This window comes from Acanthochromis polyacanthus, chromosome 21 (genome assembly GCF_021347895.1).
Source record: "Acanthochromis polyacanthus isolate Apoly-LR-REF ecotype Palm Island chromosome 21, KAUST_Apoly_ChrSc, whole genome shotgun sequence".
NCBI classification, from domain to species: Eukaryota; Metazoa; Chordata; class Actinopteri; family Pomacentridae; genus Acanthochromis; species Acanthochromis polyacanthus.
The window spans coordinates 5,554,380-5,572,968 of NC_067133.1; the positions used below are offsets into that span (position 1 = coordinate 5,554,380).

The following is an 18,589-nucleotide window of genomic DNA, read 5'->3' on the forward strand; positions in this document are numbered from 1 at the left end:
GCTAAGTGCTGTGAGATGACCCGTGTTGTGGATTTGCGCTATATAAACAAAATTAAACTGAACTGAATTGAGAGCATCTCCAGAAAAGCAGGTCTTGTGGTGTGTTCCCAGAGCACAGTGCCTAACAAAAGTGGTCCAAGGTAGGACAAGCAGTGAACCAGTAATAGTTCATCAGCCTCCAGGGCTCACTGATGCACAAGGGGAGTAGAAAAAGGCCTGTGTGCTTCATTCCCATACAACAGCGACAGTAGGCCAAATAGCTGAAACCTCTAATGCTGTTATGATAGGATAGAAAGGCATTAGAGCCATAAAGATCATACAATGCCTCACTTCTTGCTACGTCTTGAGCTGTGTGCTTACAGACTGGTCAGAGTGTCCCTGCCAAAAGCATCTACAACTCTAAATTTTGCATAGGTATGAATTTTTTGGGCTCAGCTATGAATGATAACATTGCTCTGCATCTGCTAGATGAGTGAATAAGCAATTTTTTATTTAACATTTCGCGGTATCAGCTTAACACTTGATGGTATGTCTATATAGTGCTGACAGCTTGCTCCTGCTGCTGAGAATTTCTTGCATTCACAAAGAAAATCTTATAGAAAGCTGGAGCTGGGAAGTGGTTAGCTTAGCCTGGCTTCGCTTAGCACAGGGACTGAGAACAGGAAAGCACATCAAATTTGACTGTGTTTGTCTACCAGCACATAAAGCTCATGTCTCGGCTATGATGTGCCAGATGTGTTTGATAGACCACAGAGACACTGTCCCTCTCAGTTTTCATTCTGTCCTCTAGTGCCATCTATAACTTTTAACTGGGGGAGACTGTAATTATCTCTATTTAGCTACAAACCATTGCCTTGCCAAATCAGCTGGCCTGAACACAGCTCAGTCTGGCTGCACTGCTCTTCTCTTTTCCTCGTGAAGGTCACATTTAGTCACACAGTCTGCAACCGCCAACTTCTTGTGTGATTTACACACAGTGTGGGCCACAAACTCTAATCCAATCTCATCTTGTGCCGCTGAAAAGGCAGCAGATGCCTCTGAAGGTGGCATTTTCCCAAATCCTCTCATCGAATACCTACACACTGACAGAATCAAACGTACAGCGGCACAAACCCACAATGACTGACTTCCACACAAAGGAACCATGCACGCTGGAAAAAATGACCCTCTTTAAACAAGAAAAAAAAGCTTATTTGAACAAACTTTTACCTTGAAATAAGTGAAAAAAAATCTGCCAATAGAGCAAGTGAAATGGCTTGGTAAGATTTCTTGAAATAAGACATGATATTTAGAATATTGAGATCTTAAAATTAGCTGGGAAAACTTATTTTTAAGCTGTGGTTTACCAGGATTGTCAAGCTTAGGTGTCTTGAAATAAGCCAGACATGCTAAAAAAAGCAGGTTTTCACTCAAAACTAGACTTTTGCTTTCATGTGACCTCATAATTTGAGATGTATTAACCCTCCTGTTGTCTTCATTTACAGGCACCAAAAAATATTATTTCCTTGTCTGAAAAAAAAATCCCTAAAAATCTGCAAAAAAATTCCCCAAATTTCTGAAAATTTGCAAAATCTTCAGGAAGAAAATTCCAATAATTCCTTAGAAGTGTTATTTTTAAAAAAAAAAAAAAAACATTAATATTTACAAGAATTTCCTTGTCTTGTAAATATTTTCAAAAAAATGAGTAAAAATCTTCCAAAAAAAATCCTAAAAATATCTAAAGTGATTGCATATATATCAGTAAAACTTCTAAAATTTTCTTTAAGAACATTCACATAATTTTTCTGTGAATGTTCTTAAGAAACATTTTTAACATTTCTTTTTTTCCACCAAAAAATGTTGAAAGAATTCCCCAAAATGTTGAAAATGTGGACATCAGAAGTTTCACTGTGAAATTTTTTTTTCCCCACATTTTTAAACTTTAAAACGGGTCAATTTTGACCCGCAGGATGACACGAGAGTTAAACTTATTTAGAGTTTTCTTGTAAAATTCAACTCAAAACAAGATATTTAAGATGCATTGTCTTAAAACAAGTCCCTGCATCTTGCTGAAATGTCACTTGTCAAATGAATTTATCTTAACTCAAGTGGGATGAGACATTTTGACTTAAAATAAGACTTGGTAAGATTTTCAGTTTTTGCAGTGCAACGCAAACACACACATCTGCACACAAATTTCCTTTGGGCTCTAAAGGTTAGCAGCGACACTGAAACATAATCTCATTTAGGGGGTAAACTCATAACCACCAATGACCCCGTGGTCCGGGTCCAGCTGCTTGTTTATTGGTTTTGTTTGTTTGCTCCAGCGCTGCCTCGGGCCTCGGCGCACTTCAGAGGAGTCGAACTGCGCACACACTCAGACACACAAAGACAAGAGCACTGGGGGACGCATGATTTTATTCCACCTCAAGAGGCAGGTGCCCTCGAGGTCTGCCACAGAGACAGCTCTTTGAAGCTGATGGAGCGAGATAGAGATAGAGGGAGGGGGCTGGAGAGGTGTAGTCGGTCTGCGCGAGGGTGAAGAATAGACGGAGAGAGGAAACACAACACAGCGATGAAAGAGGACGAGGGTAGAAGGGAGTACAGAAGGAGAAACTGGCAGCGATGATGGAGAGAGATGAAGGATAAAGGAGAGAGAGGAGGAGGAGGAGGAGGCTGAGTTCATGTCTCTGCACACAGCTCTCTAATTCACATGACCTTTAAACAGCCACTCTCACCGCCACTCCCTTTTCATCCATACATCCTTCACAAGGCACCACCTTTCTATATTTTGCTTTTCCACATTTCCTCTCGTGTTTTCCCGTACAAATAAAAAAAAACATTCCCCCATTTGTAGCTGTAATTTCTACCTCATTCTTACATCAGTCTCTCTGGCAGCACCACTTTCTATTCGTTCACTTATTGTTGCAATCAGTGTCGTTTTCTCATTTTTCTCCCTTTCTTTTCTGCCATGTACGCATCAGATACACCCAAAGACAGCCGGGGTGGTTTGTGAGTAATAGGTTTATCAATTCTCCTGTTACAACAATAATTACGTTAGAGATATGGAGATCGACAGGGGAGCCAATAAAGGGAGATGATGAGGATCCCAGAGGAAGCCTGAGAGAGTGCGTGTGTGTGTGTGTGTGTGTGTGTGTGTGAGAGAGAGAGAGCGAGAGAGAGAGAGAGAGAGAGAGAGAGCGCGAGAGAGGATGCTACATGCAAAGAAACGCTCCACAGAGGCCATTTCATTCCTCAGTGATAATGGCTTTAGCCACTAAATCAAATTTTTCCATTTAAATTCACTCACACATATAAATGTAATGGCCACTAATGGCACCTTTGACTGATCGAAGCTACACTAGTGCTGAATGCAAACTCAGACACACGGGACGCACCGCACTTTGCTTAAATTGCAGAGTTAATATTTGTCAAAAGATTTATTATTATGTTTTTAGATATTAATCAATCTAAATTTACTTGAAAAGCACTTTTCATTCGAGTAGAATGCAACATAAAGTGATGTGCAGAACAAAAGGAGACAGAAAGCAGCAAAAGCGATATCCTTCCACCACAAAGCTCCCTCCAACATGATATTATTAATGAAGGACCAACTAGAAACAGGGACTGAAGGAATGGGGAAATATCAGAATGTAATGCGATGAAGAACTCAAAAATTCAGAATAGCCAAACTAGACAATACCTACTAAAAGACATGCATTTGCAGTTTTATAAAGCAAATGGTCTTAGATCAGTTCTACAGAAGGTGGGTAGCCAATTTAAAGACTTTAAAATTGGTGTAGCGGTCTTGTCTACTTAGTCGGCACACATATGCAGCTGAGTTTTGACACAGTTGTGCAATAATAATGTCCGTATTGGTTTGGAAGCAGCTAAGCCTGCACAACCTGCTGCTAGTACAACTCTGGAAAATCGTTACCCTTTAATCTGATGTGGCAAACGTTCATGAGGCACAGGGAAACACAAGGAAGGCGCTGATTTGTTTCCATTATATCACTGTTTAGGTTGACATGAGGACCTTGTTAGCAAAGTATTGTGTATTTACCCCCTGCTAATATCAACACATTCATTTTCAGGAGCAAATATGAAGCCAGAATAAATCCTGTAAAATGCTGCTTTAAACATTGTTGCCCCAGGGAAAAAAAGAGTTGCTAAATGAAAACTTCCATCCATCCTCTATACACCGCTTTATCCTCTCTAGGGTCGCTGGAGCGTATCCCAGCAGACTCAGGCGAAGGCAGGGGACACCGTGGACAGGTCGCCAGTCTGTCACAGGGCTACATAAACAGACGAACAATCACACTCACACCTACGGGCAATTTAGAGTAACCAATTAACCTCAGCATATTTTTGGACTGTGGGAGGAAGCCGGAGTGCCCGGAGAAAACCCACGCATGCACAGGGAGAACATGCAAACTCCATCCAGAAAGATCCCAGGCCCACCCCGGAATTTGAACCGGGATCTTCTTGCTGCAAGGCGAAAGTGCTAACCACTACTCCACTGTGCAACCCAGTTATCATATGTGTAAAATAGTAATCATTTACTGAGACACACTTGAGCTGATCCCTCTGACAGTGTCATGGAACAAGCAGTCAAGCCCAAAAACACAGGTTTAAAGTTTAAAAAAAAAAGATGGATTTTCAAAACAAAAGTAGCTTTTACAAAATAAATGACTGAAGATAATGAAATCAAAGTTATAGGGCCCTTAAGAAATCAACAAAATATAACTCTACTAAAAATACGGCTCACAAAAACTAGACACCAACTCAACTAACAGACCTGCAAAAATAAGACACTAGGGCAACATATAAAATGGTTGATCAGGAAAACTATATAAACAATAGCTAAAACTAAAACAATGAACCCTGATCCCCCCCATGATGTCAGAGCTGTTGGTCTGGTCCGTGGGAGGGACTTCAGTATAAAACCCTGCTCTGCCCTCAGCCTCATCTTTGGTCTGTCTCCATGCAGGAAATGCCACCCAGCAGCCAGGTAACTCAAAGAAAAGAGAAATTAATTAATACAAACAAATAGCAAAATGACAAACAATGTAAGCTGAATGTGCACACTCCTTCTAGAAAACAGGGTGTTGTGCTAAAAAACAAACAAACTGTATGTTGTAATCTAAGTGACTGCAACTCAAAGCAACCAAACATGTGGTAGTGGTGTTTGTGAGTGTGTAAAATGCTACAACTTTTAGTGTGTCTGTGGGCACAGCGATCACGGACAGTATAAATATTATTACTGCAGTTTATTATAAAATGACATATAAAAATACAGCATGTAAGTCATTGCAGACGTGTTTATGTCAAATGTTCACCTCAAGATGGAAAATTCAAGGCTTCATATTTCTTATTGTCGGATTTGTAGGTTTACAGTGTGCCTATTTTAAAACAGAAATATCAGCTTGTAGAATTTTGCTTATGATCCATTTCATCTGACATTTTGTTGAATTCCCACTGCTCCTTTCTTGGTTAGCACCTCTGTTTTTCAGATTTTATCAAACAGCCACCAACCTCCAGCATCACCACAGCATGATGAAGTCCAGTTTGGGTTATTAGTTTATTTAAAATGTGATGTTTTCCATCACAACATCAACTCACAGTGTAATTTAATCATATTGCATTTATATAAACCATAGTTGTACTAAAGTTTATTGAATGTTTGCCACTGTGTTTATGATCTTTACTTATATTGTTTGTACATTGATGTAAAAGAGAATATTGTTTGTCAGAATTTAAGGTTGTTTTTATGAATTACGGAGAGCTTATTGTATCTTAGTCCAAATGTGTCATCATTAATCTCATACATCACTTTAGTTGATGCTGATTACTGACAAAAGATGTTAAATTTTTGGTTCTGGTACTTAAAGCAAAAATGTAAAACAAAAACAAAACGTAGTCTTGATACATCAGTACTTAAAATGAATCATGAATATCTCAGTAACACCATGTTTAACTGGGTTGAGTCACTTGTTCATGCCATTTCCCATCAAAGGAAAATTCACCAGCTATAAATCAAAATTTGACATGGATAAGAATAAGGGCTTAAAGTTCCAATATGTGTCCTTTCAGCTCAGTTTTGGTGATAATATCTTTTTCTTTAGCTGTGAAATTGCCATTCGGTGCTGAGTAGATGGCATACAGTGGATCATAAAGCTTTTACTGAGAGCAGCTGCAGGCTGTGAGCGTTTTGAGAGCTAAAACAATAGAGCTGCAGACCATAAAGCCAAAAAGCCTCTGCCAGAGATGAGACACAGATTGGTCTTGTTGCTTAACTGTGAAATACTGCAGCTGAGGGCAGAGAAAAATCAAATTATGGTGCACGCACACTGAAGCACACGTTGAAAAACAAAGCGAGGATAGAAGCAGAGCTGTGAAACTGAGACAGTAAAGAGAGTAATAATAAACATCAGCTGGAAGATAAAGACAATAATTAAGTAGCTGAGTTGTGATCTATCTGTGATTCTATCCAGTTACAGCCTATAGGGGCCTGAACTTAAACCTAAGTTGCTATTAAACCCAGAATGATGGATTTTTCATTTGACCAAGTCTGTCTGATTGCCAACCTACTATAAAATAATATAAAATAATACAATATAATATAAATAAAAAGAATAAATAAATAAATGTATTATTATTATTGTTATTGTTATTATTATTATTATTATTATTGGGCTATATTGGGCATATAAACAAAAATATTATTATACCAATAATAATAATAATAATGAAACTGGCTTTGTGTTATTTGGTTGACAGTTTACATTTTATGCTTTTGCTATTTAAAAAAATAAAATAATAATTAGATAGTATTCCTTTGTATCCACTTTAACCCTCATGTTGTCCTTACCAAAAAATGTTGTTGCCTTGTCTGAAAAAAGTCCAGAAATTCAGAAAAAATTTCCCCAAATTTATAAAAAATTTGCAAAATCTTCAGGAAGAAAATTCCTGAAAAATTTCCCTCAAAAGTTTTATTTTTTTAAATAAAAAAATCCCCAAATTTGACAGCGAAATTCACTGGATTTTGGTTGATTTTTTTTCTGAATATTCTTAAACATTTTTTATTTTATTTTTTTTCCACCAAAAAATGTTCAAAAATTTCCTAAAAATATTTTGAAAATGTGGAAGTTTTCACTGTGAAAAATTTATTTATTTTTTCCACATTTTTAAAACGGGTCAATTTGACCCGCAGGACGACAGGAGGGTTAACATTTCACACACTTATACAGTTTTTGTTTTGTACTTTGTATTCTTTTTTTGCTTTCTATTTAATTACTAAGCTCATTGTAATTGTGTATATTTCACTAACTTATTCATTGTACTCTGGCAAAAACCATTTCCTCCAGGATGAATAAAGTTTATCTTATCTTATAAATGACTAAAAATAACTTTACCATATGTATAAAAAATAGTGGTTAAACAGAGTACAATGCCATGCAGTGAGTCTGACTTCTGAAGCTGCTTTCACTTCACTTCTCCTCTTGCAGTACTTTGCATCGTCAGCCACAAACTTACTTACCTGGTATAAAATCTAAGATTATGTAAATGAGGACTTTATGAAGCTATGCAGAGTTTTTACAATAATGAGGGAAACCACTGCATTCTTCTGTTTTAATCAGCATCATTAATGGATATAGCCTGGAGCATTTTCCACCATTTCACAGTTTACATCCACATGTTACAGTCTTGTTTCAACTGGGCTCTATTTGCTGCTGGTTTTTGTTCTACTTAAAAAAGATGTTCTCTTTATATTTCAGATATTACACCAGAAAAAATAAGGGAATACTTCTACGCAGTGCAAGCTATCAATCAGTTACACACTAATGTGAGATTAACGTCTAAAATTGTTATGATAGATATGTTCAGTGGGACTGCAAATGCAGATATAGAGGTCATCAGCTAACATGATACTGATCGTCAGAGTTAACGTGTTAGTATCTGATAATGAACTGGTAAAATAAGAGCTCACTAACCTCATTACGTGTCTCACGTGTTCGAGAGGCCACAAGAACCACTACAACAGTTGCTTTAGTATAAATAAGGAAAGAAAATGGAGCGTCAGAAAGCTCCTCTGGGGCTGGGAGGACATTGAAAAAGTCAGCACAAACCTGGAAATGTATTTGATCCAAGTGGCCGTTTGGATGGCGTTTCTCAGCTGGTGTTTGTTTGTGGAAGTGGGTGAGATGTTCAGGGTCTTCTGTTGGTGGTAATGGGTGGAAGATGGTTTCATGTCAGTCTGTTGTGTTCCTGAGTGTTTGCAGAACTTCTCTTCAGTTTGGGAAATGACTCACTGGTAGTCACACTGGGGTAGCAGGGTGAAATGGCTGGCAGCTTTGGTGTGTTTGTGGAAGTGGGCAAGACGTTCAGGTTCTTTTTCTTGGTGGTAATAAGTGGAGGAACGTTTCTCGACAGGCTGCTGTGCTCTCTTGGAAGTCTCTTGGTTTGGTCAGTAGCTCTTTGAAGAAACTGTGCACACCAGTCCTTGCTAGTTTGAGATTTCTCCCATCCTCTGCAGCTTTGAGAAGCTAGGACTGAACATACTGCCACTAGATGTTCCTCCTGTTTGACAAACTAGTCTGAAATCATCACAGCCTCTTCTTAGTCTCTCTGCAACTGGTCACCTGATCATCTGGGCATCACTGACTTCATCCAGTTTGATTGTGTTTTTGTTCATCCTTTGAGCGTTTTTCTTTTGCTTGGTGTGATCTAAAACTTCAGTTGGGCTTTAAGCCAATCCTGGCTGCTCATTTGCTCACTTTTCTCTTCTGTTTCCTTCTGCTTCATCTTTACCTTATTATATTCCAAAACTGACTTGTGCATTGTACTCCTGTTTCTCTCTTTCTCCTCCTGCTGCATTGTCTCTTTGTTTACTCAGCTGCCTATATACCTATGTTCTTTTCCTCCTTCAGAGCTGTCATTCTTCTTGCCAATTTGTCTGATGCAGTTTCCTGCAGTATCTGTCTTCGCTGCAGCTTTTGTTCTATATCGGTCTAAATATGTTTTCTGCGTTTCTCCTCTGCATTTGTTGCACCTTCATTTTTTTCTGTTTCCTGTTGTTTATATCGACATCTTTATGGTCTAGTTTCCCACATTTCATTCGTCTTACTCGATCTTCCTTCTCTTGTTGCGTCTTTGTCTCTATCGGTTATTTCATTTGCCTAATTTATTTAAGCTCAGCCCAGATCTTAAGTTGTTGCTGATGAGCCTCCAGCCAGGTGTACAACTCATCTCCTTTTCATATTATAGCTAGTGCTTTTCTTTCTTTCCCTCACTGTAAATCTATCATTGCCTCATTTTCCTTTCTGACCTGTATCATATGGTTTAATTTTCTCACATAGTCCCTGTTCAGAAGCTGTAAATTACTGGTTCTGTCCAGCAAACTCAGCTTCTCCCATTTCTTGTATTCTTCTTCCTCTACCGAGAGCCTGTTAAGATATTCCTTTTTTTGCTAGGAGCTCAGCTTCTTCTCTGACTTCCTTTTTTTTTTTTCATCAGAGGTCCATTGGGGGTTTATGCTGTAACCTGGGAAACAGAATCTGAGCACTGCTGTCTATAACTGCCTGCCTGGTGTTCTCTTTTGCCTGGAGCTGCTTTAATAAGCGCTAGATTCTTTCCAAGTATCTCTGGACAGAGGGGTTTCTGGTGGTGGAGCCATTTCTAGACAAAATGATTAAGATATATGACCATCCAACATCCATCCATGTATTATCTCTACACCGCTTAGTCCTCATTAGGGTTGCTGGAGTCTATCCCAGCTGATCTAGGGTGAAGGCAGGGGACACCATGAACCACTCTATTCACACCCACAGACAATTTAGAATCACCATTTAACCTCAGCATGGTTTTGGACTGTGGGACGAAGCTGGAGAACCCAGAGAGAACCCACCATGCACAGAGGGAACATGCAAACAAAAAAAATCTTGTAAATATTTTCAAAAAATGAGCAAAAATCTTCCAAAAAAATCCTAAAAATATCTAAAGTGATTACATATGTATCAGTAAAACTTCTAATATTTTCTTTAACAATATTCACAGAAAAATCAACCAAACTCCAATGAAATTCGCTGGATTTTGGTTGATTTTTATGTGAATGTTCTTAAGAAACATTTTTAACATTTCTTTTTTTCCACCAAAAAATGTTGAAAGATTTCCCAAAAATGTTGAAAATGTGGACATCAGACGTTTCACTGTGAATTACCCACCACCACCACCACACACACACACACACACACACACACACACACACACACACACACACACACACACACACACACACACACACACACACACACACACACACACACACGCATTTTCAAACTTTAAACTGGGTCAATTTGACCCGCAGGACGACACGAGGGTTATGACAAGTTTCGACACTCAGCAGCCATCTTGGTAACAACCCCAGGACAGTTATTTCAGGCTAACATTGCCAGGTAGCTGCGTAAATCAGTGGAGAAGGAGCTGTAACTGCAATATCTGGACATCAAAACTGCATTTTTAGCACATGACAGCAGATACAGTTTTGATTTTCCTCTCAGATCCTCAGTGAGAACCTTCTTGTCTCTGATGGTGTCGAGGCAGGCTGTCCGGATCTTGTTGCGGTAGTCATGGAGACTGATGTGACGCAACATCATGATGGTGCTCAGCAGCATGGCGGTCTGGTTGGCTAAGTCCAGGCCAACAATGTCGGGAGCGGTACCGTGGACCGATTCAAAGATGGCGGCTCCGTTGGCGCCGATTTTGCCGCTGGGCGTCACTCCGAGTCCTCCAACCAGACCAGCACACAGATCACTGAGGATGTCTCCGTACAGGTTGGGCATGACGAGGACGTCGAACTGGGTTGGAACCTGGACCATGTTGAGGCACACAGTGTCCAGAACTGCTTTAGAACCACCAGTCAAATCTGTTAAAAATCATTTGAAAAGTTTGGCGACTTTGCCTCAGAATAACCTTTAAAAGTGTTTTTTTTTTCCTTCCCTTATAGATTATAACGTCATTACTTCCACCAAGCTGATGAAAACTACCCACTATGTATTTACAAGGAGAGGCTTTTGGAGCCTATCAAAGGTAAACCGATAACCAGCCAGTATAAGGGCTTTGTGACAAAAAAAAAAAAAACATCTTCAACATCTAGTAAAATCAAGTTTAAATTTTACTTTCTGACAGATTTAAAACATGATGGAGCATTACCACATGAGACAACATTAAACGGATTACTGTCGCACAAGGAGGACAGCGTGAATATTTTAAACCACTGAGTCAGACAGTCTGCATGACATGAATCCTAAATTGTTGCTTTTGTGATTTGCTAATTGCAATTAAGATTTTATAGACTTGAGAGAATGAGATAGCATTCTTTCCAGAGAGGATTAAAAGTTCTGAAGACACTGACAGTCAAAAATCCACAAAACATTGGACAGCACAGTGAAATACCCTTTTATGATTTATATTTGAGTGACTTTGATTGAGGGGAATTTACAATAAAAAAACATTTGCTGGTTCCTGAATCCTCCAGTTAGAATTAATTAAGTATCTAAAAATGTGTTTTTCACTTGGAAATTTGCTAGGTAATGGTCAAAAAGGGATTTTCTGTGTGTGACAGTGCACATTCATATCTTAGAGTTGGCAGATTTTGTGTTATATATGAGTCTATTTGTTGATTTATTAATTTTTTTCTGCTTTTTGAAAATAATTTGGCATACAGTTCTATTAGCTATGGTCCCTGACTTCTAATGCTTTCAGTAACTTTAAGGTCTTTGTAGTTCGTGAAAAGTTCCCGGTTATATGCTAAATGAAGAATCAAAGAAACAGATTACCCGATCAGAGTGTATATTTGCAAATGTACCTCTGTGTATCAGTTTTTTTGTGTGTTTTTGTGCGACATAGAAAAAAAGACAGACAAACACCCTGCTGCGCCTTCATTGTCGTGTAATTCCAGCCCAGAACAGATCACAGCCAATCATAACAATAGTGTGGATTTACAGCAAGTGCTTTCCAAGCGCTCAAGGCAATCTCCATTTTTCACGGCTTCTCAACGTTTCTGTGTGTGTGTGTGTGTGTGTGCTTGAGTGTGTGCATATTCTGAATGCATTTGCGTTTCCCTTTGTAAATGTCCAGAGAGAAAGAACGATGCAGAGACCAATTTGTGCATAGAGAAGATTATGTGTCATTGTGAGTGTATGCATATTAGTGTCTATGAGGGTGTTTGTGGTTGTATTTTTCACATCATGGACATAAATCTGTATCCACAGTCATTTCATAAATGTAAAGATTAAGACTCAGATTTTGGTAAACATTGGGTTTTCCAGGGAATGAATGTGAGCAATATTTTCCTCAGTATAGTGTCAGAGAAATGCTTTTGCTATAGTTATTTTTAATGCAGTGATTTTGATAGTTTGCAATAAGGAACTTTATTGATACAGAAAGAATCACACGCTTGAAATGGAAACTCGCAGCTAATATCGCTCTGTGGAAGCTAGAAAGTCAAGTCGAGTCAAGTCACCGTTACTTCTACAGCACATTTAAAGCAACAGCGGCCGAGCCAAAGTGCTTCCAGTGGAGAAATAAAACTGGCATTACAAATTAACCTGCCAAGTTTAAATAATGAAGTTAAGATCCTCCAGTGTTATTAATTATAGAGATTAACCAGACTAATTTAGAAGTAAGGTTATGACCCTACATATATATATAGATAAAAAAAAAAATTCTTCTTCTTCTTCTTCACAAACAGCCTAAATACAGATGTTAAAGGGGTTAGAAACGTACATAAGAACAGTGTGTGGACAAGTGTCTTTGTGCAGCAGCTCTGGGTCCGGCTATCTCCATCTTGAACTCCAATTCTTTACATTTCCAATAGTTTGTTTCCATTTTATTTACGGGTTTGAGTTGTTGTCTTCAATCTAGTCCTCTTCAGTCAGACCATTCTCTTGTGCTGTGTTGAATGGTTTGGCTGCACCGCATTACCACCAAACACAGTAGTGTGAGTAAGAACAGGCTGCAATGACAATAGATAATTCACTGAATGATGCTACTAGAGATCCTTCACCACATGATGCAAAGTTACAGCAGAACTTGAAATTTTCAGTGTTGTTTTACGTTGATGCTCGGAGGCTGTTGTTGTTCTTTCTTCTAGTAGAAGGATTTTTAAAACTGGGGTGGGAGGGGAGTAGAAAGCTGCCTGAAATATGGGGCCAATAGCAGACTGATACCTGAAATCTCTCTCCAGTGTGTCAGATTCTATTTTCAGGCAGGTTACCTAATTTACAGTCTCTGTGTTAAGCTTTCTTGACTGGAGCTTTATTTTGAAAAGACAAAGCGAGAATCGCCACTGCCTCACAGCAAGAAGATCCACGATTTGCATGTTCTCTCTGTGGGTTTTCAGCAGGTATTTTAAGTTATTTTAGCCGACAATCTCATTTTTTCGGAGGTCGATGAGTATTTCTTTTTCTATAATTGGATTCTTAGCTGTGTGATGGTGACACATGAGAAGCACCAACTGTGGCTGCAGCAGCACCTTAAAGAGTACTTCAAGCTAAACAGCACAGCAACAACCACTCTGCAATTGGTGATGAACGATGATCCCAATCTGATGCTGGAGTTTTCATGTCGGTGCTACGTTGTTCTCTACAATGGAGATCTAAGAAGTTAGGGGAGCGACGTACAGATTCCTCCCACAGTCTAAAAACATGCTGAGGTTAATTAGTGATTCTAAACTGTCTGTAGGTGTGAATGTGAGTGTGATTGTTTGTCTCTACATGGAGTCCTGATAGACTAGTGACCTGTCCATTGTGTGTCCTGGATTTGCCCCAAGTCAGTTGGGATAGACTACATCGACCCTAATGAGGACTAAGTGGTGTATAGATAACGAATGGATAGATGAATGGAAAACGACAGTCATGAAAATCATGTCTTATGCATTTTTAAAGGTAATTCATGGGACCTGTTCCCACCTGTCAATAAATTTTTGAGTTTAGTTGACATAAAGATGGTGTTATTTACATCATCTTACCATTTTGTGTACTTTAAGATCAAATTAATAGTACAACACTGAACACACACATTACCATACCTGGACAATTTCTGAGAGTTAGTTAAATATTATTCTTGATTAACCTGATACCTTGTCGTTACTCGCTCTTAGTCCACAAATGCCTTGCTTCAAGTCTGGTGAAAATCTCTCTTTCTGTCATCTCTGTCTCTCTTTGTCACATTTCAACTAGTGTTAATAGAGCCCATGTACTCTCTGTGACTATTTCCTCACTGTGCTTGTTCCTGCCTCTTTGTTACTTTCATTTTCCTTCAAATCAACCATTTTACATCGCGTACCAATAGAGTACACTCTCCTCTTTTGCTAAAGAAAACCAGACAGTCTGTCACACTTGCTCTTATAGAAACTATCCTTTACTTTTACACCTCCCGGTATCTTTCTCCCGCTCCGTCTCTCCATCTCATTTCTTTCTAGACGCTGCAGCTATTCTGCCTTTACCCTCTCTCGCTTTTTCTGTCCGTCTTCGCCCTTCCATTCCTGCGTCTTCATCTCTGCTTCTGGGAGCGCTCCACCTCCTCTTCCCTTTTCATGTATCTCCTTTCCCCCTCCTCTCTCCATCTGTTTCCATCCCTCAATCCCATTTACACCTGTCTCCTTCTTTTCATCTCTCTCCATCTTCACTCGCCCGTCTCACACATTGTTGCCTCCTCTTTTTTCCTCCCGGAGCCTATTTTTCCTGTCTTCCTCTAACCGCGTGATAGGATTAAGGCCCCATCTGTCTGTCGCTCTTTGATTTATTTTTTCTGTTTTATTGTCACTTTTTGGTGGCTTTGCTTTCATTTTCTTGTCACCATTTTCTTCATTTGCTCATCTGTCTCTCTCTGTCTCTCTTTTTTGTCTTTCTCCAGAGGTGAGCGGAAGCGGTGATAGGCGGTTGGTACTATCAGTATGCAGAGTCATGGCGCTGTGGCTCTGCCGTCATTGATTGAACCGGCAGCTAAATATAGATACTGTTGAGGCTCAGCATCTTCGCCAGGCTGGAAGGAGGGATGGATGGATGAATGGATGGATGGAGGGATCAAACACCCTCACACAGCTGTAAGCTAGAGTGGTAAAGATTGCAATAAATGCTGGATACAGATTGTAAATCAGTAAAACACACACACACACACTTACAGACACTTCTGTCAGTTCGGTGCCGCAGGGTATTGGCTGGAATGAAAAATAATTCCATTTGAGTAAAGGAGGCATAACATGGTCTGACCTTTTTGCACATTCATAACAGAGAGCTGCTGAGGGAAATATTTATGACATGCACACACGCACATCAAATCGACAGGAACTCATTCTTTTTTGGACAGATTGCCGCAGGCTAAAACAACATGACAATCCATTACTATTCAACACGCAGCGTAAATCCAGAGCTGTGAGCCTTCCCACAGGCTGAGCAGGGAGGACGAAACGCCACAAACGGATACAGTCAGGGAGAGGAGAGAGGCTGGAACGTAGCCGAATGGAAAGGAGACAGACAGACAAAAAGAATCTACACAGTTATAACTCAGCTAGGCAGGGAAAGTGAGAGGCAGACAGGTACACAAACAGACATCCAGCTAAAGAGATGAGCAGGAAGGCAAGCAGAAAACAACGGCTTCATGATTCAGAGGATTTCACGCAGATTAAATTCATCTCAAGAACGTGTTTCCAAAATACCTGCTGTGCCACAGGACAATAGCTGTATGTCTCATAAAGCGCAGTTTGGTTGATAAATTGCAGATTAATGTTGTTTTATCGTCTGGACTGCACTGTTTCAAGGAAAGTAAAGGTTTCTAAGTATGTCTGGCTTTCACTGATACTATAACACTGATTTTTCCCTTTTGGATAGCAATGAAGAACTGAAAGACATTATTATTGAGTCATAACTCATTCTGATGACCACTGAAGCCTGATTTTGACTGCCGTGAAAGAACTGCCATGGCTCTTATTAATTTAAATAATTAAACACTTGGTAGGAAAATGTACTCGATTGCTATGGACTTAGAGAAAAGGTTTGTCTGATATTATTAGCAGTTTATGAAAGTTTTAACTCGCATAAGTCTTCCTGGCTGTATCAGAAAGTCTTAAGTCCTACTTTTCTTAGACTGAACAACCTTCCTAGAGATGTAGAAACTTCTTTCTAGCAGGACCTTGAGCCTACGCTTTATTAGTTCAGCAAGGAGACTCTTCAGACTGAAACTCCAAACATGAGGAGGCTTTAAATCGATACTCCTGATGCTAGTTGTGCAACTGACAGAATGGTCAGCCTAACCTGGAAATATGTATGTGTTCTACTTCTCTGAAAACAAATTTAAAAAGTAAGCAAATGATTACCACATGATGATTAACCTGCAAATAAATGAAAAGCTAAAAGCTTATCATTGATTCGACTTGATTGATTGATTCGAAAGCTCAGTTTTCAAGTTCTCAGAACATTTATAGATGGATTCAAAACATTTTGTTTTGGCCCAAATCATAACCAGAGACCATGCAGCATGTTAGTTTTAGTTCGTCATGAAGACTCTAAACTTGTAGAATGTCCAAAGGCAGTAAAAGCCACCGTCCACCACCTATACAATATAGCTATAAACACAAATGTATCTGGTTTGTTTAATCCATGTAAAAACTCAGATGTGAAAACAGTTGTTTGTCATTTTACAGGAGAGTGTGTACCAGACTTTAAGTTGACATGGAATGATTCCCAGGCAGCCAGCAGAGACTTCAAGACATTACTGGCCCACGTACACCATTTGATTTTTAGTCTTGTTCGAATGGCTCAAACACAGAAGACAAAATGTGTGTATTTGTGAGCTTTAGATTGTTTCTCGTTGCTAAGCTAAGTGGCTCCTTGCTGTAGCTGCATTTTAGTTATGAGAGTGGTGTTTATCTAGCCTAGCCGCACTAGACATCACACGGCAACGAATTTAATTCTCTGCCAGGGTGGGTCTAGTTACCCTCCATAAGGCTCAAGGCTGGATTCTCCTAAAACTGGCCGGACCAATCACCATGAAGTGTAGAGTCAGAAGGCGGGCGTAACTAAGTGACGACAGAGGCGCGACGACTCTGACAGAAACAACCGGCGCTCAATAAACAGTTATCTTTCGCCTCAGCTTTGGCCACAGCCCTTAAAGATTTGAAGCTAAAATTCAACTTGAAAGATAAACAAAGGACGGCACTTAAGTGTTTCATTGAGAAGAAAGACGTATTTGGACTTATGCCGACGGGATATGGCAAATCCTTAATATACCAGTTGGGTCCACTGGTTGGGAAGCTAATGGGACTTAGCCACAATCCGCCGGCGCTCTAGGAACTACGTCAGCCTATTCGTTGCACTGATTGGTTGTATACCTACCCAATTGCTGCAGAGTGATTTGAAAGACAACCTTTTAGCCCGCCTCCCTCCCTGTCAAGCAGTCCTAGACCCTTGTGCCTTCAGAACATGGGTGTAGCGCAGCTAGGCTAGTGTTTATCTTCTCTGCAACAAGGTGATGAAGTCTGTTTAGAAACCAGCCACATGTATGTCCTGCTGCAAGCATCTACAGTAATGTATGAATGATGCAGTCCCCCAAAACAACTCCAACAGTGTCATTCTTTCTGCTCTAAATCCCCTGTCTGCAGATCGTTTTGTCTACATTGTGAGGCGAACAACAATGAAATATGAAGTCTGAATGAAACTATTGTACGCTAAGAAACAATGATTAAACTCAGGTCTCAGGAGCAGCGAATCCAGTTTAGTTTATTGTGTACAGCTTTTCCATGAATTGATGGCTTTGAGGGAAGTTATGGGCAGAAGTCATAGCATCAGTAACTGTGATTTTGTTACAACTTTGTCTTCTACTGGATTTATTGTGATACTTTCTCTTGGATATGGTTGCAAACTTCTCGTGGTATTTTCATTCATTTAACCTCTGTTGAAATCTCCGTCAATCATTGAGGTGATTGTGATGACTGTCTGATGACTATGATGATGACTGATTGTTGTCTATACAGTCAACAATCAACAGAATAAATGGGCAACAGTCGACAGGAAAACAAACACCAGAACAGTTTAAAATTGTCATCGTAGATTTAAATTGACCAACATGATGTCATTTCCTCCTGAAGAAAAGACTGGAAGACTCCAAGGCTTTCTGAGTTATTTAATATAAAGTAGTGTGTGAGTCAAGTGTGGATTTATGGCATGTCAACAGGTTTACGACAATATCTTTAGAAATAACTTTCAATGTCACTTTTACTCAGTTGTACATATAATATTTAGAAGAATCTTTCTGTAAAAATGCCATGTGGTGTTTGGTTATAGGCGGCCATGTTGTATAGATGTAAATGCACAGTCTGTTTGTATGGATTTTTACGTTAAAGACTGAAAAGTTCTGGAAACAAGTGATACAAACTGAACCAGAACCTGCAGCCAAAGCACGGCAAAGAAGCATGGCAGTCTTGCCCGCATAAACAAGTCATTAGAGTGAGTGACCAATGATAAATGTTTATTTGGCCTACAGTGAATTGGTGGGAAAAAATAGATAAATGAAATGGTTTGGCTCCACCACAGTTTGGCAAAAACATGCCTTT

At 39.4% G+C, this 18,589-nt stretch overlaps 1 protein-coding gene across 1 annotated transcript; it reads right to left on the reverse strand.

Moving 5' to 3' along the window:
- Positions 1–10,415: 10,415 nt before the first annotated feature.
- Positions 10,416–11,043, reverse strand: LOC110960559 (isocitrate dehydrogenase [NAD] subunit alpha, mitochondrial-like). Its single transcript, XM_051941487.1, has one exon. It carries the CDS (start codon positions 10,854–10,856, stop codon positions 10,416–10,418), a length of 441 nt encoding a protein of 146 aa, XP_051797447.1. The 5' UTR covers positions 10,857–11,043.
- Positions 11,044–18,589: the final 7,546 nt, after the last annotated feature.